This window comes from Oncorhynchus mykiss, chromosome 20, assembly GCF_013265735.2.
Source record: "Oncorhynchus mykiss isolate Arlee chromosome 20, USDA_OmykA_1.1, whole genome shotgun sequence".
Lineage (NCBI taxonomy): Eukaryota > Metazoa > Chordata > Actinopteri > Salmoniformes > Salmonidae > Oncorhynchus > Oncorhynchus mykiss.
Genome location: NC_048584.1, coordinates 39,068,139 through 39,095,902, shown reverse-complemented (window position 1 = coordinate 39,095,902; position 27,764 = coordinate 39,068,139). Strand labels below are relative to the sequence as shown.

Here is a 27,764-nt window from a genome sequence, read left to right as displayed (position 1 = left end):
ACAGGCGTATTCTGAGTGTGGTTAGTGGTGCTGTGACAGGTGTATTCTGAGTGTGTTTAGTGGTGCTGTAACAGGCGTATTCTGAGTGTGTTTAGTGGTGCTGTAACAGGCGTATTCTGAGTGTGTTTAGTGGTGCTGTAACAGGCGTATTCTGAGTGTGTTTAGTGGTGCTGTAACAGGTGTATTCTGAGTGTGTTTAGTGGTACTGTAACAGGCGGATTCTGAGTGTGTTTAGTGGTGCTGTAACAGGTGTATTCTGAGTGTGTTTAGTGGTGCTGTGACAGGCGGATTCTGAGTGTGTTTAGTGGTGCTGTGACAGGCGTATTCTGAGTGTGTTTAGTGGTGCTGTGACAGGCGTATTCTGAGTGTGTTTAGTGGTGCTGTGACAGGCGTATTCTGAGTGTGTTTAGTGGTGCTGTATTCTGAGTGTGTTTAGTGGTGCTGTATTCTGAGTGTGTTTAGTGGTGCTGTAACAGGTGTATTCTGAGTGTGTTTAGTGGTGCTGTAACAGGCGTATTCTGAGTGTGTTTAGTGGTGCTGTAACAGGTGTATTCTGAGTGTGTTTAGTGGTGCTGTAACAGGTGTATTCTGAGTGTGTTTAGTGGTGCTGTAACAGGCGTATTCTGAGTGTGTTTAGTGGTGCTGTAACAGGTGTATTCTGAGTGTGTTTAGTGGTGCTGTAACAGGTGTATTCTGAGTGTGTTTAGTGGTGCTGTATTCTGAGTGTGTTTAGTGGTGCTGTAACAGGTGTATTCTGAGTGTGTTTACTGTTGCTGTAACAGGTGTATTCTGAGTGTGTTTAGTGGTGCTGTATTCTGAGTGTGTTTAGTGGTGCTGTAACAGGCGTATTCTGAGTGTGTTTAGTGGTGCTGTAACAGGCGTATTCTGAGTGTGTTTACTGGTGCTGTAACAGGTGTATTCTGAGTGTGTTTAGTGGTGCTGTATTCTGAGTGTGTTTAGTGGTGCTGTAACAGGCGTATTCTGAGTGTGTTTAGTGGTGCTGTAACAGGCGTATTCTGAGTGTGTTTAGTGGTACTGTAACAGGCGTATTCTGAGTGTGTTTAGTGGTACTGTAACAGGTGTATTCTGAGTGTGTTTAGTGGTGCTGTAACAGGTGTATTCTGAGTGTGTTTAGTGGTGCTGTAACAGGCGTATTCTGAGTGTGTTTAGTGGTGCTGTGACAGGTGTATTCTGAGTGTGTTTAGTGGTGCTGTAACAGGTGTATTCTGAGTGTGTTTAGTGGTGCTGTAACAGGCGTATTCTGAGTGTGTTTAGTGGTGCTGTGACAGGTGTATTCTGAGTGTGTTTAGTGGTGCTGTAACAGGCGTATTCTGAGTGTGTTTAGTGGTGCTGTAACAGGCGTATTCTGAGTGTGTTTAGTGGTGCTGTAACAGGTGTATTCTGAGTGTGTTTAGTGGTGCTGTAACAGGCGTATTCTGAGTGTGTTTAGTGGTGCTGTGACAGGTGTATTCTGAGTGTGTTTAGTGGTGCTGTAACAGGTGTATTCTGAGTGTGTTTAGTGGTGCTGTAACAGGCGTATTCTGAGTGTGTTTAGTGGTGCTGTGACAGGCGTATTCTGAGTGTGTTTAGTGGTGCTGTAACAGGTGTATTCTGAGTGTGTTTAGTGGTGCTGTAACAGGCGTATTCTGAGTGTGTTTAGTGGTGCTGTAACAGGCGTATTCTGAGTGTGTTTAGTGGTGCTGTAACAGGCGTATTCTGAGTGTGTTTAGTGGTGCTGTAACAGGCGTATTCTGAGTGTGTTTAGTGGTGCTGTAACAGGTGTATTCTGAGTGTGTTTAGTGGTGCTGTGACAGGCGTATTCTGAGTGTGTTTAGTGGTGCTGTAACAGGTGTATTCTGAGTGTGTTTAGTGGTGCTGTAACAGGCGTATTCTGAGTGTGTTTAGTGGTGCTGTAACAGGCGTATTCTGAGTGTGTTTAGTGGTGCTGTAACAGGCGTATTCTGAGTGTGTTTAGTGGTGCTGTAACAGGCGTATTCTGAGTGTGTTTAGTGGTGCTGTGACAGGCGTATTCTGAGTGTGTTTAGTGGTGCTGTAACAGGCGTATTCTGAGTGTGTTTAGTGGTGCTGTGACAGGTCAGGTGTTCCATCTGGGTTTGCTTATAATATGTCTCTTGTAGGTTTTCAATAGAAAGAGGGACGTGTGTGTGTTTGTGTGTGAGCCTTTTCTGTATTTAAACAGAGTCCATTGGTTACCTTGGATACAGTTGGTGTGAAAGGAATGCTAGTGTTTTGTTGTTCACCGTCCAGTCGAATGTAAAGGCTGTATTACTGCAGCAGATGGACTGAACTATTGTTGAGGCGCGACACAGGCAGATCATTCAAGGGTCCCCTGTATAAGACCTCAAATGGAAACGCTTGTATAAAAGCAGGAAATGAAGCAGTTTGTGTGTTGTGTAGTGCTAACTATACATGGTAATGTGTCCATTCCAGGCAGTGGAGAAGCTTGTCCAGGGGGCTGAATCTGGTTGTCCCTCGGAGAAGGAGAGACAGATCGTCCTCAACTGCATCCGTCTGCTCACACGTATCCTACCGTATATCTTTGAGGACGCAGACTGGAGAGGCTTCTTCTGGTCCACCGTGCCTGGTGCCGGGAGAGCTGGGGTAAGTGTACTGTTCTCCTCATCTTGGCTGAGGTTAAACTGACCAAGAACGGCGCCCCTTCCAATAGAGAGAAGAAACGCTGTGCAGATGTGTTCTGTGTTACCCTAGCCCATTGGACATTTGAGCCCTTTGAAGTTGTGATGTCGTCATGTATGCAATTTGTGTATCGGTTTATCAGAGGTCATATTAATTATTATTATTAGTTTCTGTGAGACTCACTTTTCGGTTCCCTTCATTTTTGTCTCCCCTTGGCAAATTAAGAGATGCACACTGCCAAGGATGCTAGCCTCTGTCTCCACTTGCTAGCCTCTTTCTCGAGCTCTCTGGCAGCTTGAGTTGAAAAGATTGCCTGTTATGCAATCCATTAAATTAACTCAGTCTCTCAGAATCAGTGTGTGTTCTCTTCTCCCTATGAACTTACATCAGCATGCCTGCTATGTCTCTACAGAGAGAGCGAGAGAGAGACGTGATTGGATCAGACTAGTGAGTTCATGACTGCTTCACCATAGTCCTTACCCAGCACTGTCACTGACTGAACAAATCATTTAAATTCTGGTTGAATTACTTTATGTACAGATAGATGTATTTGTTTACAGATCATTGGATAGAGGATTGTTTTTCTCATGGTGAAAAGCATGCTGGGAAATTAGCACCCAAGATTCACTGTGTCGTGGGTTGGAGTGCAGACACACACAGAAATACTATTCTTTCCCAACTCCGGGTTTGATCTTTCACCCTTTTCAGCTTTGTATAGATCAGATCTTCTACTTGGATCTATGAGTTCTCCACTCTGGTACTGTCTGGACCCCACTACTGCTGTGTTGTCTGGTGGGAGCTGTGTCTATTCAGGTTTTCAAGGCTCTGACCTGCCAGTGTTGTAAGATCTGACCAAGCAGGGTTGTGTTCATTAGGGCACACCTTACACACAGTTTTTCAAACATCTTGATAACACACACACACAAAAAAAAAAATGTTTGTTGATTTTTGGACAAGATTATGTTGTGCCTCCCCATTTCAGTCTGTTTTCATGCCTAATGAACACTATCCTGAGGTTGAGAGAGCTCTTTGAGTGGGGGATTTCCTTCTCCCTTAATGTCGGCTAATTGTTGAGCCAGCTGGGTCTCCTGTTACCTGGCCTGAAGAGCACCTCAGCCTGCCTGAACAGTGCTCATATTGTGCCCCCCTCCCTCTTTGCATCCCATGCATCCCTCCTGGACAATGGTTGAATTGAAGAGGTATTGGATAACCTTTTAATTAAAGTGAGAGGCTGGATGGGTGAATGGTGAACTATTATGGGAATGGGAGGGAATGCAGAATGGCTGTCAATGAGGAGGCATTCTGTACTACACTTTGATTTTGACTGGTTGATACATTTCTACCACATTCTTTATGCAGTTCTACCGAGCCCATCATATACTACAGTAATAATATATACATGTACTATTAGTATCTCAAGGACATGTTTCCTGTGACCGAGCTCTTTCTCTGTCTCCTAGCAGGATTGATTGATTTGCCAGTTAAAGAAAACACACGTTTTTTTAAATGTGACGGGGAAAACACAAAGTCAGACTTACAGTATTTCCGTTGTGGTTCCTAAAGTCCATGGAGTAAAACAAAGACACACATTGTTAAAGGGATACTTTGGGATTTTGGCAATGAGGCCCTTTATCTACTTTCCCCAGAGGCAGATAAACTCATGGATACTGCTGTTATGTCTCTGAAGAAGTAAGTTAAAAGGTATTTTCGTGAGCCAATGCTAACTTCAGTTAGCACAATGACTGGAATTATATTTATTTATTTAACTTTGATTTAACTCGGCAAGTCAGTTAAGAACAAAATCGTATTTTACAATGACGGCCTACCCCGGCCAAAACCGGACAACGCTGGGCCAATTGTGCGCCGCCCTACGGGACTCCCAATTACAGCCCGGATGTTAGGAAGCCTAGATTCAAACCAGGTACTGTAGTGACACCTCTTGCACTGAGATGCAGTGCCTTAGACCGCTGCGCCACTCGGGAACCCCAATTTTTTTATATGGGTAACTGTTAGCATGCTAGCAGGTACCCATAGGTTTAGTATCTGCGCAAACGCTAGTTAGCAACTTACTTCAAACTGCACGCAGAGACAAAAAATATTGTCCACGAGTTCGTCTGAAAAAGGTCAAGCCAGATATTTAGCAAGCTCTCTGCCTAGGTGAACTCACAGTGCCATGGGAACCACGGACTGAGGATGAAGGTGGTGGTGCAGAGGAGGAGGAGGAGAATAATTGGATTGTGTCTTAGGAGGAGAAGGATGATGATGATGTCTTATCTCCCAGCAGGATGAAGGTGATGATGATGATGGAGCGAGGCCCCTGGCTGAGTCTCTCCTCCTGGCTGTATCTGACCTGCTTTTCTGTCCAGACTTCACCGTCCAGAGCCACAAGAGGACAGGTTCGGTGAGTAACCCCCTCCACTTCGGACAAACACTATTGAGAGAAATTTGTCTTGACCAGCGAGGAAGAAACCGATAATACAATCTGGACAAGTAGTTTATCGTTCTGTATTTTTTTTGAGGGGCCAAATTGTAATTCAAGATCTGTGCACATAAAGGACATTTATGTGGACATTTGTACGGAACCCAAGCTAGGATTGGTCTGTAAGTGAACACAATGTCCCAGAATGTCTCCTCTGTACAGGCAGTGGTTCAGGGTTAATGAGTGACTCCAGTGCACAGCGGGAGCCGTGTGAGGTGAGGTGTGGCCCTCAGCCATGTTTGTTAACTGGGCTGAGAAAGGAGGAGGGTGTTAGACACTCCTTATCCACTGAGCAAACACCTCTATGGTGTTGTTGGCTGGACAGGGCCCAATGGTGTTAGGCAGGCTGTGAAATAAAGTGGAGACCTTCCTAATCCCCCCCAGTTGATCACTCACTCACAGATACACACACACACAGAACGTCTCTCACTTCCATGGTTAGAGTCAACTATTGAGAGTGAATACTATCCTGCAAGACTGACCGCACAACATTGTGAACTGAACTCTCTCTTAATATAGTCATCTATGAAGATTAACAATGAGGCTGCTGCTGACAGCTAGGTTCTAACTAGGTTCTAACTAGGTTCTAACTAAGTTCTAACTAAGTTGTAACTAGGTTCTAGTACAATGCATTCAAATGTCTGCCTGACTGCCGCAGTTATCTCTCTCCGGTGTTGTAGATTGGTAAAGTCAGGTGAGTGCTCCACTCAGGTGGAAGGAAGTGTGAACAAAAGTTACATCCCAAATTGCACCCTATTCTCTATATAAGTGCTCTACTTTTAACCAAAGCCCTGATCAAAATGGGCCCTCATCGATATTAGTGCACTATATACAGATGTAGGATCTTAATTTGACCTGTTTTGTCACAGGAGGGAAATAATCCTGCAGCAGGAGGGTTTTAATGTCTGAATAAATATTTAGAACCGGAGCCAAAGGGGGGGGCAGCTGGAAGCGGTGTTTGTATACAACGCAGTACCATACCTACATTTTACCTGAGACAGTTCGAGTAACCTATGTAAACTACGTACAGGCTACAGCGTGTCTCTTGGGAATTCTTATGTGGATTATAATATATGGATATATTTGTAGGAGGTAGATGCATTATTTTTTTTGTTCGGGGAAATGTCATTGTTTTATTACATGTTCAAGGCAACCAATAGGACAAATACATTATTGGTGGCCTTCGTGTCTGTCGCTTACAACCGCTGACCCCCGGCACACACGCGCCAGAGTTGGCATGGGTTAGAATCCGACCCACCCTCCTCCTATCTTCTCCGTCTTTTCAACACTGTTCTCTCTTTTCAAAAATAGCTTTATGAAAAATGAACTACAATAGGAGTGGGACTGAGCCACTAGGAGTGGGACTGAGCCACTAGGAGTGGGACTGAGCCACTCCTTAAAAAAATAACTGAAAGAAAGAATTCATCATTGGACAAATAACAATTAGATTGTGAGTGCACTTCCAACATAAAACAACCTCCAATACATTGCAAGTTTGCCTTTAAAAAATGAAAATTAAAAGATTTTTAGCTTTTGATTCACCCTCTGAATGAAGTGGAGTAGTTTCACCATTGGATCGTTAGCTTTTCAAATAATTTAGATAGACTAATGTAAGCTCGCAGGTTCAACCTGCATCCATCCCACTGGCTGGTCCATCCGGCTGTTTGTCTCTGTTAACCCACTAGTGTATTACCTAAATGGAGCTCCGTTTATATCAGTCACCCGTTCATGACCGACGGGCCCCGATGCATCTTAGTTCATGATTCAGCTCTCTGTCACAGCTCTCACAGTCACAGCTCTCTGTCACAGCTCTCACAGTCACAGCTCTCTGTCACAGCTCTCTGTCACAGCTCTCTGTCACAGTCACAGCTCTCACCGTCACAGCTCTCTGTCACAGCTCTCTGTCACAGCTCTCTGTCACAGCTCTCTGTCACAGTCACAGCTCTCTGTCACAGTCACAGCTCTCTGTCACAGTCACAGCTCTCTGTCACAGCTCTCAGTCACAGCTCTCTGTCACAGCTCTCTGTCCGTCACAGCTCTCTGTCAGTCACAGCTCTCTGTCAGTCACAGCTCTCTGTCAGTCACAGCTCTCTGTCAGTCACAGCTCTCTGTCAGTCACAGCTCTCACAGTCACAGCTCTCACAGTCACAGCTCTCTGTCACAGCTCTATGTCACAGCTCTATGTCACAGCTCTATGTCACAGCTCTCTGTCACAGCTCTCTCTGTCACAGCTCTCTGTCACAGTCACAGTTCTCTGTCACAGTCACAGCTCTCTGTCACAGTCACAGCTCTCTGTCACAGTCACAGCTCTCTGTCACTGCTCTCACGGCTCTCTCTGTCACGGCTCTCTGTCACAGCTCTCTACCCTCTGCTGATATGAATAAAACATGACCCACTGTCTCCTTTGTGACCTCAGCACTGTCCCATTTTGACAATCATGAATTCTTTACATGACCCGTTGTGCAGTGAACTATGGTTTGTACCATGTTTAGTTAACCGAACAATCATTGTTCTACGTTTTATGGAGTGTAACAATAACAGTCAAATGGAATTGCTGCTAGACTATGCTTGAAGGTCACCTCTGTGTTCTTCTCTTCCCCAGGACACAGTGGAGGACATACAGTCCATAGACAGCTGTGAGTACATCTGGGAGGCAGGAGTGGGGTTCGCTCAGTCCCCCCCACTCAACTACACCCACGACCTCAACAGGTGAGACCCCAGGGAAGATGGAGAAGGGGGAGGCATCCCTGAATTACTAGATCTACTTGTGTAGGATAGGTATAATCAATATGGCGACAATTCCACTTGGTTCATCGGGGGCAAGATGAAACTCTCACCATGTTACCCAGACCTATCCAGCCCTCTGAGATCTACACAAGTACCTAGAGGGGGCTCGGAGTTGATTTTAGAGATTATATTTCATATTTTTCTCTCCACTGTCTTGGTCAGGACGGAGCTGCTGAAGCTGCTGTTGACCTGTTTCTCTGAGGCCATGTACCTGCCCCCCTCTGCTGACAACATCCTCAACCCCTGGGTTACCTTCTTCTGCGCTACAGACAACCGGTAACACACACACACACACACACACACACACACTTTATGACTGAAGATTTGGTCTGAAGAGTGTGTGTTACACTAATCCTAACCTCTTTCTCCTCCTCCCAGACATGCCCTGCCTCTCTTCACGTCTCTCCTCAACGTGGTGTGTGCCTATGACGCAGTGGGTTACGGTATCCCTTACAATCACCTGATGTTCTCTGACTACCGAGAGGTGTTGGTGGAGCATGCTGTCCAGGTCCTCATAGTGACTCTGGAGCACGAGGCCGGGCCAGCCGCAGCACAGCACAGCCTGGACCATTCCGCCTCCGCCATGGAGGACCTAGAGGTAAACGAGAGAGAGAGAGCGCCTGATTCTCAAATCCCCTTCTTGTGGAGATCTGAGAGAACTGGATAGGAATAAGCAACATGGTGGTATAGTTCCATCTTGCCTCTGGCCACGTGGAATTGTTGGTTGTTGTATCTGTTATCATAATGTTTCTCTTCCTTGGGTTCTCAGCCGGTGGGACCAGACAACCTGTTTGTAAACTACCTGTCCAGGATCCATAGGGAGGAGGTAAGACACTAACGTACACTGTTCAAACGGTCAATCCAGAACCACATGACTCTGGGTCCATCAGATATCCATTTTTTAAAAAAAACATTTAAGTCGCAGTGCATTTGAAGGGAGAGTTTGTTGTTGTTGTTGTTGTCTTTCTCCAGGACTTCAGCTTCATCCTGAAGGGGCTGGCCAGACTGATGACCAACCCTCTGATCCAGACCTACCTGCCCAACTCAGCCAAGAAGATCCGGTTCCACCAGGAGCTACTGGTGCTCTTCTGGAAGCTCTGTGACTTCAACAAGGTTCGGACTGGAGTACTAGTACCTGCATCCCATCATTCCTACATTAAAGGATACAACAGTGCTGTATTAGCCTTTACTAGGACCGTTTTACCTCCTCACCGGGAGTCATGGTGACCGTATTACCGCTGCACCGGGAGTTATGGTGACCGTATTACCTCCTCACCTGGAGTCATGGTGACCGTATTACCGCTGCACCGGGAGTTATGGTGACCGTTTTACCTCCTCACCTGGAGTCATGGTGACCGTTTTACCTCCGCACCAACAGTCATGGTGACTGTATTACCTCCGCACCAACAGTCATGGTGACTGTATTACCTCCACACCAACAGTCATTGTGACCGTATTACCACCTCACCAACAGTCATGGTGACCGTATTACCTCCTCACCTGGAGTCATGGTGACTGTATTACCTCCACACCAACAGTCATGGTGACTGTATTACCGCTTCACCAACAGTCATGGTGACTGTATTACCTCCGCACCAACAGTCATGGTGACTGTATTACCTCCGCACCAACAGTCATGGTGACTGTATTACCTCCACACCAACAGTCATTGTGACCGTATTACCACCTCACCAACAGTCATGGTGACTGTATTACCTCCACACCAACAGTCATGGTGACTGTATTACCTCCACACTAACAGTCATGGTGACTGTATTACCTCTTCACCAACAGTCATGGTGACTGTATTACCTCCGCACCAACAGTCATGGTGACTGTATTACCTCCACACCAACAGTCATGGTGACTGTATTACCTCCACACCAACAGTCATGGTGACTGTATTACCTCTTCACCAACAGTCATTGTGACCGTATTACCACCTCACCAACAGTCATGGTGACCGTATTACCTCCTCACCTGGAGTCATGGTGACTGTATTACTTCCACACCAACAGTCATTGTGACCGTATTACCACCTCACCAACAGTCATGGTGACCGTATTACCTCCTCACCTGGAGTCATGGTGAATGTATTACTTCCACACCAACAGTCATGGTGACCGTATTACCTCCACACCAACAGTCATGGTGACCGTATTACCTCTTCACCAACAGTCATGGTGACCGTATTACCTCCACACCAACAGTCATGGTGACCGTATTACCTCCACACCAACAGTCATGGTGACCGTATTACCTCCACACCAACAGTCATGGTGACCGTATTACCTCCACACCAACAGTCATGGTGACCGTATTACCTCCGCACCAACAGTCATGGTGACCGTATTACCTCTTCACCAACAGTCATGGTGACCGTATTACCTCCGCACCAACAGTCATGGTGACTGTATTACCTCCTCACCAACAGTCATGGTGACTGTATTACCTCCTCACCAACAGTCATGGTGACCGTATTACTTCCGCACCAACAGTCATGGTGACTGTATTACCTCCTCACCAACAGTCATGGTGACCGTATTACCTCCGCACCAACAGTCATGGTGACCGTATTACCTCCGCACCAACAGTCATGGTGACCGTATTACCTCCTCACCAACAGTCATGGTGACTGTATTACCTCCGCACCAACAGTCATGGTGACTGTATTACCTCCGCACCAACAGTCATGGTGACTGTATTACCTCCGCACCAACAGTCATGGTGACTGTATTACCTCCGCACCAACAGTCATGGTGACTGTATTACCTCCACACCAACAGTCATGGTGACTGTATTACCTCTTCACCAACAGTCATGGTGACCGTATTACCTCTTCACCAACAGTCATGGTGACCGTATTACCTCCACACCAACAGTCATGGTGACTGTATTACCTCCACACCAACAGTCATGGTGACCGTATTACCTCTTCACCAACAGTCATGGTGACTGTATTACCTCCACACCAACAGTCATGGTGACTGTATTACCTCCGCACCAACAGTCATGGTGACTGTATTACCTCTTCACCAACAGTCATGGTGACTGTATTACCACCTCACCAACAGTCATGGTGACCGTATTACCTCCGCACCAACAGTCATGGTGACTGTATTACCTCCTCACCAACAGTCATGGTGACCGTATTACCTCTTCACCAACAGTCATGGTGACTGTATTACCTCCTCACCGGGAGTCATGGTGACTGTATTACCTCCTCACCGGGAGTCATGGTGACTGTATTACCTCCACACCGGGAGTCATGGTGACTGTATTACCTCCTCACCGGGAGTCATGGTGACCGTATTACCTCTTCACCAACAGTCATGGTGACTGTATTACCTCCACACCAACAGTCATGGTGACTGTATTACCTCTTCACCAACAGTCATGGTGACTGTATTTCCTCCTCACCGGGAGTCATGGTGACTGTATTTCCTCCACACCGGGAGTCATGGTGACCGTATTACCTCTTCACCAACAGTCATGGTGACTGTATTACCTCCACACCAACAGTTATGGTGACTGTATTACCTCCTCACCGGGAGTCATGGTGACCGTATTACCTCTTCACCAACAGTCATGGTGACTGTATTACCTCCGCACCAACAGTCATGGTGACTGTATTACCTCCTCACCGGGAGTCATGGTGACTGTATTACCTCCTCACCGGGAGTCATGTTGACCGTATTACCTCTTCACCAACAGTCATGGTGACTGTATTACCTCCGCACCAACAGTCATGACTGAAGTAAAATTCCATTAACAGTAATCTCCTCTTATGCACTCTGGACATGTGTTGGTAGTACCCAACTCACTGATGACCATCAGGTCATAATGGCCTGGTACTCAGGGCTCTATTGTCCCTCCATCAGGTCCTAATGGCCTGGTACTCAGGGCTCTATTGTCCCTCCATCAGGTCCTAAATGGCCTGGTACTCAGCGCTCCATTGCCCCTCTGACATCAATGCAATCAAAAATCACATCAAACACTTATCATCAAAACAGTATCGTGCTTTTAAAACTCACCTCACTGTGATGAGAAATTTGAAGAAAGAAGTTCAACAGCAGGTTGAAACTGAGTGTAACACATGGTTGTTGATGTTGTTTCAAATCCTTACACAATGACATGGACAACGCTTTCTAAGGTGATGATTCATTCAATGCATAAACTCTAATATGCGTGTATATACTGTATGCATATACACTGCTCAAAAAATAAAGGGAACACTAAAATAACACATCCTAGATCTGAATGAATGAAATATTCTTATTAAATACTTTTTTCTTTACATAGTTGAATGTGCTGACAACAAAATCACACAAAAATTATCAATGGAAATCAAATTTATCAACCCATGGAGGTCTGGATTTGGAGTCACACTCAAAATTAAAGTGGAAAACCACACTACAGGCTGATCCAACTTTGATGTAATGTCCTTAAAACAAGTCCAAATGAGGCTCAGTAGTGTGTGTGGCCTCCACGTGCCTTTATGACCTCCCTACAACGCCTGGGCATGCTCCTGATGAGGTGGTGGATGGTCTTCTGAGGGATCTCCTCCCAGACATGGACAAAAGCATCCGCCAACTCCTGGACAGTCTGTGGCGTTGGTGGATGGAGCGAGACATGATGTCCCAGATGTGCTCAATTGGATTCATGTCTGGGGAACGGGCGGGCCAGTCCATAGCATCAATGCCTTCCTCTTGCAGGAACTGCTGACACACTCCAGCCACATGAGGTCTAGCATTGTCTTGCATTAGGAGGAACCCAGGGCCAACCGCACCAGCATATGGTCTCACAAGGAGTCTGAGGATCTCATCTCGGTACCTAATGGCAGTCAGGCTACCTCTGGCGAGCACATGGAGGGCTGTGCGGCCCCCCAAAGAAATGCCACCCCACACCATGACTGACCCACTGCCAAACCGGTCATGCTGGAGGATGTTGCAGGCAGCAGAACGTTCTCCACGGCGTCTCCAGACTGTCACATCTGTCACATGTGCTCCGTGTGAACCTGCTTTCATCTGTGAAGAGCACAGGGCGCCAGTGGCGAATTTGCCAATCTTGGTGTTCTCTGGCAAATGCCAAACGTCCTGCACGGTGTTGGGCTGTAAGCACAACCCTCACCTGTGGACGTCGGGCCCTCATACCACCCTCATGGAGTTTGTTTCTGACCGTTTGAGCAGACACCTGCACATTTGTGGCCTGCTGGAGGTCATTTTGCAGGGCTCTCGCAGTGCTCCTCCTTGCACAAAGGCGGAGGAAGCGGTCCTGCTGCTGGGTTGTTGCCCTCCTACGGCCTCCTCCACGTCTCCTGATGTACTGGCTTGTCTCCTGGTAGCGCCTCCATGCTCTGGACACTACGCTGACAGACACAGCAAACCTTCTTGCCACAGCTCGCATTGATGTGCCATCCTGGATGAGCTGCACTACCTGAGCCACTTGTGTGGGTTGTAGATTACGTCTCATGCTACCACTAGAGTGAAAGCACCACCAGCATTCAAGTGACCAAAACATCAGCCAGGAAGCATAGGAACTGAGAAGTGGTCTGTGGTCACCACCTGCAGATCCACTCCTTTATTGGGGGTGTCTTGCTAATTGCCTATAATTTCCACCTGTTGTCTATTCCATTTGCACAACAGCAAGTGACATTTATTGTCAATCAGTGTTGCTTCCTAAGTGGACAGTTTGATTTCACAGAAGTGTGTTGACTTGGAGTTACATTGTGGTGTTTAAGTGTTCCCTTTATTTTTTTGAGCAGTGTGTATATGTGTATATGTGTGTGTGTGTGTGTGTATGTATGTATGTATATATATATATATATATATATATATATATATATATATATATATATATATATGAGCCCAAGCCTGGGGAGAAAAAAATACTGAATTAAACTGGGTTAAGATGTCTGATTTTAAGATGTCTTTGGTTAAGATGTCTGATTTTAAGATTTCTTTGGTATGTGATTCGTCGAGTCTATTCTCCAAAATTAAACTTTTATTCTAGTAATTGCCCTTGAGTGTAGACTGTATTATTAAGTATACTGGACGGACTGGTTACGTTATGCTCCAAAATTTCTATACATGAGTCTGGGAGAGAACATATAGCCCTAGGCCATGCTTTTTGTTAATTGATTGTGCATTGCAGCTTACAGAGTTCGCCTACAATTATAATGAATTTGTATTTGATTTTGAATAGCCTTGAATAGCTTCTATTTTCATATAGGCTGGCACATTACCTTTAGCTACAGAATATGTCACCACAGTGAGTTTCCATCTCCTCTCTACCCTTCATTCCTTTCTTGAGCACACAGAGTGACGGGCTGTCACCGGTTTTAATTAAATAGTTTTCACAACAAAATATATCAATGTTCCCAAACAGGTTTCACTTCATTTCCCAAATTAACCACTGGTTAGCTGCAGGAACAAGGTTGTAGGGCATAGAGAATTTGGGTGGAATATCACCTGTCGAGTGGGAAGAGGCTGCATGCTCCTCAAACAGTGGTTGGTTGATGCTTGGAGTGAAATAAGTGGCGTAGCCTACCTGGCATGATTTGAAAAAACGAACCAACAGGAAAGCGGTGTCGTGTCTTTTCTATGGATTCAATTATATGACATGCTATTTTATAAAATATATTCTCTGTAATTCATATTACCTGATTAAACTAGTCATGTAAATGTAATTAACTAGGAAGTCGGGGCACCACGGAATAATGTTTATAGACCTGGTAACCTTTTATATCAATAGCAGTCAATTATTAATCGTCACCCTATTCAGTCTCATCTGGACATCGTAAAATTCTTGGTTATCTTCACGGACCCTGGCTAACAAGTTGAATCAGCAATACAACATTTGGTTTAATTATTTATTTACTAAATAACTAAATAATCACACAGAATTACATCTACACAGGATGGATCATACATTGACTACTATTTATGTCATAAGAAAACGTCCCTAGTGGACGAAACCGATATGATGGCTGGTTACACAAAGAAAGGGTGTTGGGTTTGAATGAAAGAGTGGGAAGACTGAGGAACAAAAGGATTGGGTGTCTATCGGACCTTATGAAGCTACGCTATCGTAAATACAGAATCTTATGCATTCTAAATAACCGCCCTTTCGGAAAAGGAAAATACAATAAATATATTTACTCTGAGCTGCGCTTCCTTTGAAGAATATTTCTGGGCGGATACGTTGTAGTCTGTCGTCATTTGGTAGAAAGGATACGTTGTAGTACTCTGTCGTTGTGTGGTAGAACTGATACGTTGTAGTACTCTGTCGTTGTGTGGTAGAACTGATACGTTGTAGTACTCTGTCGTTGTGTGGTAGAACTGATACGTTGTAGTACTCTGTCGTCGTGTGGTAGAACTGATACGTTGTAGTACTCTGTCGTCGTGTGGTACAATGGATACGTTGTAGTACTCTGTCGTCGTGTGGTACAATGGATACGTTGTAGTACTCTCGTCGTGTGGTACAATGGATACGTTGTAGTACTCTGTCGTCGTGTGGTACAATGGATACGTTGTAGTACTCTGTCGTCGTGTGGTAGAACTGATACGTTGTAGTACTCTGTCGTCGTGTGGTAGAATGGATACGTTGTAGTACTCTGTCGTCGTGTGGTAGAACTGATACGTTGTAGTACTCTGTCGTCGTGTGGTACAATGGATACGTTGTAGTACTCTGTCGTCGTGTGGTACAATGGATACGTTGTAGTACTCTGTCGTCGTGTGGTACAATGGATACGTTGTAGTACTCTGTCGTCGTGTGGTAGAACTGATACGTTGTAGTACTCTGTCGTCGTGTGGTAGAATGGATGCATTGTAGTACCCTGTCGCTCTGAAGAGATTGTCCGTCCTTTCCTAGGCCACGCACATTTACAGCTGCTGCTGATAAGGATGTAGGGATCTAGGATCTAGGATGTATCACTTCTTTAGTGAATAAGAGTTCAGAGTTCATACCAAGTTGCCATACTATAAGCTCCATGCTATATTCTGGCTGGTATAGTTGATATTCATCCTTCCAGCGTGGCGATCGTCACCTCCACATTGAAATTCACCCTCTTAAACGTATGGACATCAGTCCTCACGTCATAGGGAACACAATGTTAGGTTGTAGTCGTTCAACCATTTGCAACCAGAGCTCACGCTGAGGTTGGCTTAGCCAGCCGTGAATTGGTTCACTCGGGCGTAGCCACTGAGTGAGCATATTTTACTTATGAAAACTATTCTCTGAAATTAAAACTAAAAGTACTTTTAATCTTTTCACAAATAGTTTCATATTTAAGCATTCAAATTGCACTACAATTCCATGTATATCCGATGACTAGAATCTGTAGACTTTCCAAGATAAAATTTATCATCAGATATAATGTCCCAGACAACAACTGATCTGACATCATATTATGTCGTCCTATCATCAGATATAATGTCCCAGACAACAACTGATCTGACATCATATTATGTCGTCCTATCATCAGATATAATGTCCCAGACAACAACTGATCTGACATCATATTATGTCGTCCTATCATCTCAGATATAATGTCCCAGACAACAACTGATCTGACATCATATTATGTCGTCCTATCATCAGATATAATGTCCCAGACAACAACTGATCTGACATCATATTATTTTTAAGTACCAATGGATACCTTCAACTGGTTGGATTACCGAAATATTGTTCCGTTCCCCACCTTTTGACGTTCCCATACTCTCTCTATGTTCACACAAAGGGGTTTCCTGTAGAGCGAGAAAAGGGGAAAAGGTATTTATGGGGGTCATAAACCTCACCAACAGGGCAACGTCATGACAGCCTCCATTCGCTATTCGAGTCAAACAGAGACAGTTTTTTTTTTCTCCCCCCGACCCCTCTTCTTGCCCATTTGATAATGGGCCATTCTAAATTTTACATACTTTTGTATATATTGTGTATGTGGACACCCCTTCAAATTAGTGGATTCAGCTATTTCAGCCACACCCATTGCTGACAGGTGTATAAAATCGAGCTCACATAGACCGCTGAGAGGGTCGTCTGTAGACCGCTGAGAGGGTCGTCTGTAGACCGCTGAGAGGGTCGTCTGTAGACCGCTGAGAGGGTCGTCTGTAGACCGCTGAGAGGGTCGTCTGTAGACCGCTGAGAGGGTCGTCTGTAGAATAATGCGGCCTATCACACCTATCCACCTCAACACTTCCTGCATCACATTGCTCTACTCTTCTGCCCTCAGACTGCCATCTGTTCATCTGTGTGCTTCGTACACGCCTCGTTGCGTCGCACATTGATTACATCCTCCTCTCTCTCTGATTGTGAATGCACTGAGGAGATGCCTATAAGTGTTTACCTCCAAAATACAGATTTTATGTTTTAATGTGTTTCGTCACCTGAGTGACATTTGCAGAGAACACGTTGTAAAAAGATTGTGACAATGGTCTTGTTTTAACTTTGACAGGTATTGTCTGTGTTTGACCTCTGGGGGTCTGATATTTTTAAGTACAGTATTGTTGTTCCTAACTGTTTCCACAAAGTACAAGCGAGAATATTCACGTAATATTGAAGCTCACAATCTTGGTGCCTTTAGTTGATCTCGTTTAGCCTCCAAACTTGCTATTTTTTTGTGTTTCAGAAGTTCCTGTTCTTTGTGTTGAAGAGCAGTGATGTTCTGGATGTCCTGGTGCCTATCCTGTTTTACCTGAATGATGCACGGGCTGACCAGTGTGAGTCACATGGAGCTGTGTGTGTGTGTGTGTGTGTGTTTCATCTTCTTATGTGTACTCTGTGTGTGTGTGTGTCTGTGTGTGCAGCTCGTGTGGGCCTGGTACACATCGGTGTGTTTATCCTGCTGCTGCTGAGTGGAGAGAGGAACTTTGGTGTGCGTTTGAATAAACCCTACTCTGTACGAGTCCCCATGGACATCCCTGTGTTCACTGGAACTCATGCTGACCTGCTCATAGTGGTGAGGAGAGCTGTCTGAGTGACGTCTCAATGCTTCCCTGGATGCCGAGGGTGGATGGGAGGGAGAGAGGGTGGATGGGAGGGAGATAGGATGCATGGGAGGGAGAGAGGATGGGAGGGGAGGATAGGAGCATGCTCTGAAGGTCATTGGTTACCGACGGCAGAGGCACACAACAATTATGGATGGATGGATGGATGGATGGGAGGGAGGGAGGGAGGGAGGGAGGGAGGACTGATGGATGGATGGAGGGAGGAAGGATGATTGGATGGATGAGGGGGAGGGAGGATGGATGGATGGATGGGAGGGAGGGAAGATGGGAGCATGCTCTGATGAAGGTCGTTGTTTACCGACGGCAGAGGCACAAAACAATTATGGATGGATGGGAGGGAGGATGGATGGAGGGAGAGAGGGAGGGATGGATGGAGGGAAGATGGATGGATGGAGGGAGAGAGAGAGGGAGGGATGGATGGAGGGAAGATGGATGGATGGGATGGAGGGAGGGAGGATGGATGGGATGGAGGGAGGGAGGATGGATGGATGGGATGGAGGGAGGGAGGGAGGATGGATGGATGGGAGGGAGGGAGGGAGGATGGATGGGATGGAGGATGGATGGGAGGGAGGGAGGGAGGATGGATGGATGGATGGGGTGGATGGAGGATGGATGGGAGGGAGGGAGGGAGGATGGATGGATGGGAGGGAGGGTGGGAGGATGGATGGGAGGGAGGGAGGGTGGATGGGAGGGAGGAGGGAGGGAGGGAGGATGGATGGATGGATGGCAGGGAGGGAAGATGGATGTATGGCAGGAAGGGAGGATGGATGGCAGGGAGGGAGGATGGATGGATGGGAGGGAGGATGGATGGATGGATGGCAGTGAGGGAGGGAGGGAGGGAGGGAGGGAGGATGGATGGATGGATGGATGGGAGGGAGGGAGGATGGATGGATGGATGGCAGGGAGGGATTGATGGATGGCAGGGAGGGAGGGAGGATGGATGGCAGGGAGGGATGGAGGGAGGGATGGATGGATGGGAGGGATGGATGGCAGGGAGGGAGGATGGATGGATGGATGGATGGCAGGGAGGGATGGATGGAGGGATGGATGGAGGGAGGATGGGAGGGAGGGATGGATGGCAGGGAGGGAGGATGGATGGATGGATGGCAGGGAGGGATGGATGGATGGGAGGGATGGATGGCAGGGAGGGATGGATGGATGGATGGGAGGGAGGGAGGGAGGGAGGATGGATGGATGGATGGCAGGGAGGATGGATGGATGGATGGCAGGGAGGGAGGATGGGAGCATGCTCTGATGAAGGTTGTTGTTTGCCGGCAGAGGCACAATTTATTTTATTTTTTTAACTCAAGTGCAGAAAAAAATCTGATCAGTGTATGATATACAGTATTAACATAACTGTCTGGACGCTGGTGGATCATCTGCCTCATGGCAGTCTTCATATGTGATTGTCTAGATCTTCCACAAGATCATCACTAGTGGACATCAACGCCTGCAGCCCCTCTTTGACTGCCTGCTCACTATCGTAGTGAACGGTAAGTGCTCAGAGATACAATATAATACTTCTATTCTATTTAAATCTTTGGGTGAGTGTCTGACTGTCATTGAAAGGGTCGCCACCTGTTGGCTGCATCTGGATATTGCAGGTTATTGACACCAGTACACCACCATCCTCCACAGTGTCTCCTTACCTGAAGAGTCTGTCCATGGTGGCAGCTAACCAACTTCTATTTCTCCTCCACAGTGTCTCCTTACCTGAAGAGTCTGTCCATGGTGGCAGCTAACAAGCTGCTCCACCTCCTGGAAGCCTTCTCCACCAACTGGTTCCTCTTCTCTGCCTCCCAGAACCACCATCTTGTCTTCTTCCTGCTGGAGGTCTTCAACAACCTCATCCAGTATCAGTTTGATGGTAAAACCTGGCTCTCGTTAGCTCAGGTCCCAGATCTGATTGTGCTTTCTTGTCAGACATGGCAATTAAGTGACAAGGAGTTGTCAAGACTGCACAAAGTGATCTGGGACCCAGGCTCTAGTCTCATGTTGTCAGACATCACACCGTAGTAAAGAAAATCTAGAATGGTTGTGGTCGAGAGGCTGGCTCAGACTCCTCCGAAGACATCACCTAGCATTGACTGGGCAGTATGGGAACAGTGCCATCTCTTGGTGGACAATGGGATTGCATCAACATGATTGCCGTGAAATGACCAGAACACAACCTGGCCAGACTGACACTATTTAAAAGCTCCTTTTCCCTACTTCTTTCTGGAGTGTCTCTTTTAAACGTTGACATGATTAACCTGCCCGGTAACTGTTCTTCTCCTTCGCAGGTAACTGTAACCTGGTGTACGCCATCATCCGTAAACGCAACATCTTCCACCAGCTGGCCAATCTGTCCTCTGACCCAGCCACCATCCACAAGGTAGAGAGAGACGACGTGCTTTCTAAATCAAATCACATTGTATGGGTCACATACACGTGTTTAGCAGATGTTATTGTAGGTGTAGCGAAATGCTTGTGCTTCTAGTTCCAACAGTGCAGTAGTATCTAACAAGTCATTTCTAACAATTTCACAACGTATACAGACACATCTAGAGTAAAGGAATGGAATTAAGACTATAGAAATATATGGATGAGCAATGTCAGAGCAGCATAGACTAAGATACAGTAGAATAGTGTAAAATACAGTATATACATATGATATGGGTAATGCAAGATGTGTCAACATTATTAAAGTGACTAGTGTTCCATTTTTATTAAAGTGGCCAAGGATTTCAAGTCTGTATGTAGGCAGCAGCCTCTCTGTGCTAGTGATGACTATTTACCAGTCTGATGGCCTTGAGATAGAAGCTGTTTTTCAGTCTCTCGGTCCCAGCTTTGAGGCACCTGTACTGACCTCGCCTTCTGGATGATAGCGGTGTGAACAGGCAGTGGCTGTAGTGCTTGATAATCTGTTTGGCCTTCCTGTGACATCGGGTGCTGTAGGTCTCCTGGACGGCAGGTAGTGTGCCCCCGGTGATGCGTTGTGCAGACCGCCCTCTGGAGAGCCCTGCGGTTGTGGGCAGTGCAGTTGCCGTAGTAACGTAGAACTCTATCCTCTTGCATAAAACAGTACAAAGAGGCTTTAAGGCAACGGTCAATATTTTCCCCCATAGTTTAAAAAAGAAGAGTTGTGAAATGTACTTAAATAAATCTGACTTGACAAAACAGTTGATCTCATAAAACATGTAAAGTGGGTCAGTAATTACTTGGTTCATTTAATTTTCCATTCTTCTAACAAGGCCCTGCAAATGAAGAAGAGGAAGAAGACTACCACGGCCATTATCTCCCGGATCAACTCCCAGGAGACCATCTCCATGGAGGGGTCCCGACCGGCCGTCCCAGCTGAGCCAGGGACACTCAAAGCCAGTCTCGTGGCCATACCAGGTACCCCCCCTCTCCTGGAGCTCTCCATGCATGCCTGTATTTTGCAAAGCACTTTTCCCTATGGTATGTTAAGGTTTTATATTTCATTATAATCAATTCTATTAACTGGGTTTGTCGGGTTTCCACTCAGCTATCCCTAACTTATATCCTACTACTCTGTTTCATCACATAACTTCTGCAATTCCCTCACCCCTTTTATAAAAACAACAGCAATTGGTTTCTTTTAAGTCGTACGAAAATAATTTGTTTTGTCACATTGTTAGAAACCATTGAACCGTTCCCTAAGGGTCTTTCTTGTTGTTTGGTCCCTGTAGCTATTGACAAGCTGACAGAGAAGGCTCAGGTCTCTGAGGATGGCACCATGGTCTGTCTCCAGCACATGACCACTGACCAAAACGTCCACTCTCCCCAACACACTCACTCTCCGCAGTCCCTTGCCGCTGACACCAGTGGTATAGCTGGAGCCAGCGATACAGAGTCCAACTCGGGGAGAGATAACGAGGTAAGATCTCTGCATGTAGAGACTTATGAACGCAGCTCACTGGAAAGCAAGTCTTGTGAGAATCATTTAGTGTGAAGTTATATACAGGATGAAATAACTTGTCAGAGATATACAGTATGTTACTGCTCACTGACAATAAGATTGAGCCTAGTGACTATAATGGTTCCTCTTCTTCCTATCAAGGAGGCCTTTCAACCAGAGTCAGAGCTGGCCAGAAGTCGTTTGTCCAGTGTATCATCATCAGCTGTGTACTGGAACCCCACTCCAGACTGGGTAAGAGCCCTCCCTCCCTCCCTCCCTCCTTCCCTCCCTCCCTCCCTCCCTCCCTCCCTCCCTCCCTCCCTCCCTCCCTCCCTCCCTCCCTCCCTCCCTCCCTCCCTCCCTCATCCAGCCATGTCTCTCTCTCTCCCTCCCTCCCTCATCCAGCCATGTCTCTCTCCCTCTCTCCCTCCCTCCCTCCCTCATCCAGCCATGTCTCTCTCCCTCTCTCCCTCCCTCCCTCCCTCATCCAGCCATGTCTCCCTCCCCCCTCCCTCATCCAGCCATGTCTGTCTCCCTCCCTCCCTCCCTCCCTCATCCAGCCATGTCTGCCTCCCTCCCTCCCTCCCTCATCCAGCCATGTCTGTCTCCCTCCCTCCCTCCCTCATCCAGCCATGTATGTCTCCCTCCCTCCCTCCCTCATCCAGCCATGTCTGTCTCCCTCCCTCCCTCCCTCCCTCATCCAGCCATGTCTGTCTCCCTCCCTCCCTCCCTCATCCAGTCATGTCTGTCTCCCTCCCTCCCTCATCCAGTCATGTCTCTCTCCCTCCCTCCCTCATCCAGTCATGTCTCTCTCCCTCCCTCCCTCATCCAGTCATGTCTCTCTCCCTCCCTCCCTCATCCAGCCATGTCTCTCTCCCTCATCCAGCCATGTCTCTCTCCCTCATCCAGCCATGTCTCTCTCCCTCATCCAGCCATGTCTCTCTCCCTCATCCAGCCATGTCTCCCTCCCTCATCCAGCCATGTCTCGTTCCATCCAGCCATCCTTCCCTCCCTCCCTCCCTCCATCCAGCTCTCCCTCCATCCAGCCCTCCCTCCATCCATGTCTCCCTCCCTCATCCAGCCATGTCTCCCTCCCTCATCCAGCCATGTCTCCCTCCCTCATCCAGCCATGTCTCCCTCCCTCATCCAGCCATGTCTCCCTCCCTCATCCAGCCATGTCTCCCTCCCTCATCCAGCCATGTCTCCCTCCCTCATCCAGCCATGTCCCCCTCCCTCATCCAGCCATGTATCCCTCCCTCATCCAGCCATGTCTCCCTCCCTCATCTGTTCTCTACTAGGTCCTCTCCTGGAAGAGTAAGCTTCCTCTCCAGACGATCATGAGGCTGCTACAAGTTCTGGTTCCTCAGGTGGAGAAGATCTGCATCGACAAGTAAGAGACGAGGATCCTAAGGGAAACGGAGAGGTTATATTTTTGTGGTTTTGGTTGTGGAACCCTACGTGTTCCGAAAACTGAGAGCTTTGAAATAGATGTGTCTATGACTGACATTATCAATAGGATTGTCATCTTTCTTGATTGTGGAACCCAGAAGTGATCAGAACACCGTGATCAATAGAATTCACTAGAACTGGATTAGCATGGATGCGAGAGACTACATGTATGTATGTATGTATGTATATTACCTGCCCAGGGACTGCGGTTGAATATTAGCCGGCCGGCTAAAACTGGCACCTTTTACAGTAATGTAGATTTTAATGTGCACTGTCCCTGTAAAACTAAATGTATTAAAGTAAGTCAAGTGATGTGTTTATCTCCTCCAGGGGTCTGACCGACGAGTCAGAGATCCTGAAGTTTCTGCAGCATGGGACCCTGGTGGGCCTGCTGCCTGTACCTCACCCCATCTTAATCAGGAAGTACCAGGCCAACGCGGGCACCGCCATGTGGTTCCGCACATACATGTGGGGAGTAATCTACCTACGGTAAGCAACGTGGGCCAAATGAAAAGGGAAACATTAAGATATTTACAATGGTTAATGATGGTGATAATGTCAATAGTAGTAAAATACCCAGTGGCGGACAAAGGGCCCAAAATGGCATACTTGAGTAAAAGTAGAGATACTTGAGTAAAAGTAGAGATACTTGAGTAAAAGTAGAGATACTTGAGTAAAAGTAGAGATACTTGAGTAAAAGTAGAGATACTTTTAGTAAAGGTAGAGATACTTTTAGTAAAGGTAGAGATACTTTTAGTAAAGGTAGAGATACTTTTAGTAAAGGTAGAGATACTTTTAGTAAAGGTAGAGATACTTTTAGTAAAGGTAGAGATACTTTTAGTAAAGGTAGAGATACTTTTAGTAAAAGTAGAGATACTTTTAGTTGAGTAACTTTCTATTAAGGTAAGTCACCCAGTAAAATACTACTTGAGTAAAAGTATAAAAGTATTTGGGTTTTAAATATACTTAAGTATCAAAAGTACATGTCATTTCTCAAATATACTTAACTATCGAAAGTAAAAAAATCCCTTCTATTAAGCAAAGCAGGCGGCACCATTTTCTTGTTTTAAAAATGTAGCCAAGGGCACACGCCAACACTCAGACAGAATATACAAACAATGCATGTGTGTTTAGTGAGTCCTCCAGATCAGAGGCAGAAGGGATGACCAATGTGTTCTCTTGATAAGTGTGTGAATGGGACCATTTTCCTGTCCTGCTAAGCATTGAAAATGTAAGGAGTAATTTTGTTTGTCAGGGAAAATGTATGGAGTAGAAAGTACATTTATTTTCTTTAGGAATGTATTGAAGTAAGAGTAGTCAAAAATATAAATAGTTAAGTACAGATACCCCTACAAAAACTACTACAGTAGTACTTTCAAGTATTTTTACTTAAGAACATTACACCACTGAAAAGACCTAATCCGTATACAGAATGAATAAGACAAACCACTATATAGTTCAGACCGAGTTAACACATATTTAGGAGTAATTAATTAGAGGAGTGGGGTATTCTTGAAAGCAGGATTATTAAATTGGTCAGCTGATTTTGATAAATATAACTTGATATTCTGGTTAATTTAAGAAAGCTACCGTTATACATTATCATTATATTTCTTAACATTAAGTTATTTCAAGCAATTTTAGTCACCTGGCTAACTTATTGATCCAGCTTTCTGGAACAGGCCCCCAGCCAGGTCTAGGAACCAGGCCCCCAGCCAGGTCTAGGAACCAGGCCCCCAGCCAGGTCTAGGAACCAGGCCCCCAGCCAGGTCTAGGAACCAGGCTCCCAGCTTGTGGTCAGCCACACCAACTAGCCGAGTCGCTTAGTCCATGAAGCACAGGTGGTCGTTGTCATGGTCACTCAAATCCAATCTGATCTTTATTAACAATGACTCTTGTTGTTACCGTAGTAACGTGGATCCCCCGATCTGGTATGACACTGACGTCAGACTGTTTGAGATTCAGAGGATCTAAGTGGAGCTGGTGAACAGGTCTCTATGACTGCGGCCCAAATGGTACCCTATCCTGTTCATAGTGCACCACTTTTGACGAGCTCTATGGGCCCCTGTAAAAAGTAGTGCACTACATAGGGGGTAGAGCGCCATTTGGGAAGCAGACAACGTCTCTCGGGAATGGCTGGTTCGCCCTCGGGAACCACCAACCGCTCTCTCACCAACTGCCATCTTCAAACCTGAACAGAAGTGTGGAAGAGGAGGATGAAGATTTTCACCAGACACACCTGTTCTAGAAAACAGGAATTTACAGTTTTTTTTTTTTTTCTCTGTTTTGTTTCTTGCGAAGTGCCAACCCGTAGAACATCATGTAACAAACCACTGTCACGAAACCACTTTTCCTACAAGCTGTCTGCTACTACAACTGCCAGAAGGTCTGCCATGTTAACCCTCTTCTAGTCATGATTTGGCAGCTTTCCATGGGTATATTCCTTTATTAATTTGCTGTGTGTATTTTTTTTTTGCCAAACAAACATGTATACACTACTGTATGTACACTTCCCTTCAAAAGTTTGGGGTCACTTAGAAATGTCCTTGTTTTTGAAAAAAAAAAAAACATTTTTTTTGTCCATTAAAATAACATCAGATTGATCAGAAATACAGTGGTAGCCATTGTTAATGTCTTAAATGACTATTGTAGCTGGAAACGGCTGATTTTTAATGGAATATCTACATAGGCGTACAGAGGCCCATTATCAGCAACCAACACTCCTGTGTTCCACTGGCACGTTGTGTTAGCTAATCCAAGTTTATCATTTTAAAAGGCTAATTGATCATTAGAAAACAATTTCGCTATAATGTTAGCACAGCTGAAGACTGTTGTCCTGATTAAAGAAGCAATAAAATGGGCCTTTTAGATTAGTTGAGTATCTGGAGCATCAGCATTTGTGGGTTCGATTAAAGGCTCAAAATGGCCAGAAACAAATAACTTTCTTCTGAAACTCGTCAGTTTATTCTTGTTCTGAGAAATGAAGGCTATTCCATGCGAGAAATTGCCAGATGGTGCTGTTCTATGAAGGGAGTAGTACACAGTGTTGTACGAGATCTTTAGTTTCTTGGCAATTTCTCTCATGGAATGGCCTTCATTTCTCAGAACAAGAAGACTGACGAATTTCAGAAGAAAGTTATTTGTTTCTGGTCATTTTGAGCCTGTAATCGAAACCACAAATGCTGATGCTCCAGATACTCAACTAATCTAAAGGCCAGTTTTATTGCTTCTTTAATCAGAACAACAGTCTTCAGCTGTGCTAACATTATTGAAAAATGGTTTTCTAATGATCAATTAGCCTTTTAAAATGATAAACTTGGATTAGGTAACACAACGTGCCATTGAAACACAAGAGTGATGGTTGCTGATAATTGGCCTATGTAGATATTTCATTAAGTCAGCCATTTCCAGCTACAATAGTCATTTACAACATGAACAATGTCTACACTGTATTTCTGATCAATCTGATGTTATTTTAATGGACAAAAAAATGTGATTTTCTTTCAAAAACAAGGACATTTCTAAGTGACCCCAAACTTTTATACAATAGTGTATATGTTACTAAGATTGTTTTAGATGAAGATTTATTGTACTTATTATTTTCAGTTTCTATTCTTGAAATGCTTTTATGGAAAGTTACATTTTTTGGTATCCCTTTTATCACAGTAAAGCTCCTTTTCATTTTGGAAGAGTGTGAAATAGAGACTGACTGAGACAGACTAGAGAGAGACCTGGGGACTGACTGGGACCTCTGTGACCTGGGGACTGACTGGGACCTCTGTGACCTGGGGACTGACTGGGACCTCTGTGACCTGGGGACTGACTGGGACCTCTGTGACCTGGGGACTGACCGGGACCTCTGTGACCTGGGGACTGACCGGGACCTCTGTGACCTGGGGACTGACTGAGACCTGGAGACTGACCGGGACCTCTGTGAGCTGACTGACTGAGACAGACTAGAGAGAGACCTGGGGACTGACCGGGACCTCTGTGAACCGACTGACTGAGACCTGGGGACTGACCGGGACCTCTGTGAACTGACTGACTGAGACCTGGGGACTGACCGGGACCTCTGTGAACCGACTGACTGAGAAAGACTAGAGAGAGACCTGGGGACTGACCGGGACCTCTGTGAACCGACTGACTGAGACCTGGGGACTGACCGGGACCTCTGTGAACCGACTGACTGAGACAGACTAGAGAGAGACCTGGGGACTGACCGGGACCTCTGTGAACCGACTGACTGAGACAGACTAGAGAGAGACTGACCAGGACCTCTGTGAACCAACTGACTGAGACCTGGGGACTGACCGGGACCTCTGTGAACCGACTGACTGAGACAACAAGTGATATCTCTGGAATGTATGTATTGGCTTTTGAACTGCAGGCAAATGCTGTTGTTTTCTGTGTCTGATTTCATAATGTCAATATTTTCAAAGTACTGGAAACATATCACATGTAATAAATAATGTATTATGAA

The 27,764-nt window shown here is 45.9% G+C and overlaps 1 protein-coding gene across 3 annotated transcripts in view; it reads left to right on the top strand.

Annotated features, from left to right (window-relative positions):
* Positions 1-25,860, top strand: part of LOC110499545 (protein HID1-like) — a 31,128-nt gene extending 5,268 nt beyond the window's left edge. Inside the window, exons 3-20 of one of the 3 annotated variants that reach the window (XM_036956324.1) lie at positions 2,452-2,622; positions 4,943-5,059; positions 7,740-7,846; positions 8,087-8,200; positions 8,303-8,522; positions 8,694-8,750; positions 8,897-9,037; positions 17,556-17,646; positions 17,734-17,885; positions 19,349-19,427; positions 19,637-19,801; positions 20,217-20,308; positions 21,168-21,312; positions 21,627-21,814; positions 21,998-22,087; positions 23,134-23,225; positions 23,615-23,773; positions 25,195-25,860. In XM_036956324.1, coding sequence (XP_036812219.1) covers positions 2,452-2,622; positions 4,943-5,059; positions 7,740-7,846; positions 8,087-8,200; positions 8,303-8,522; positions 8,694-8,750; positions 8,897-9,037; positions 17,556-17,646; positions 17,734-17,885; positions 19,349-19,427; positions 19,637-19,801; positions 20,217-20,308; positions 21,168-21,312; positions 21,627-21,814; positions 21,998-22,087; positions 23,134-23,225; positions 23,615-23,773; positions 25,195-25,258 — 2,244 coding nt within the window. In that variant the 3' untranslated portion in view covers positions 25,259-25,860. Of the gene's footprint in view, positions 1-2,451; positions 2,623-4,939; positions 5,060-7,739; positions 7,847-8,086; positions 8,201-8,302; positions 8,523-8,693; positions 8,751-8,896; positions 9,038-17,555; positions 17,647-17,733; positions 17,886-19,348; positions 19,428-19,636; positions 19,802-20,216; positions 20,309-21,167; positions 21,313-21,626; positions 21,815-21,997; positions 22,088-23,133; positions 23,226-23,614; positions 23,774-25,194 lie in introns of all 3 variants that reach the window. The other 2 variants (XM_036956323.1, XM_036956325.1) reach the window with 2 other exon arrangements.
* Positions 25,861-27,764: the final 1,904 nt, after the last annotated feature.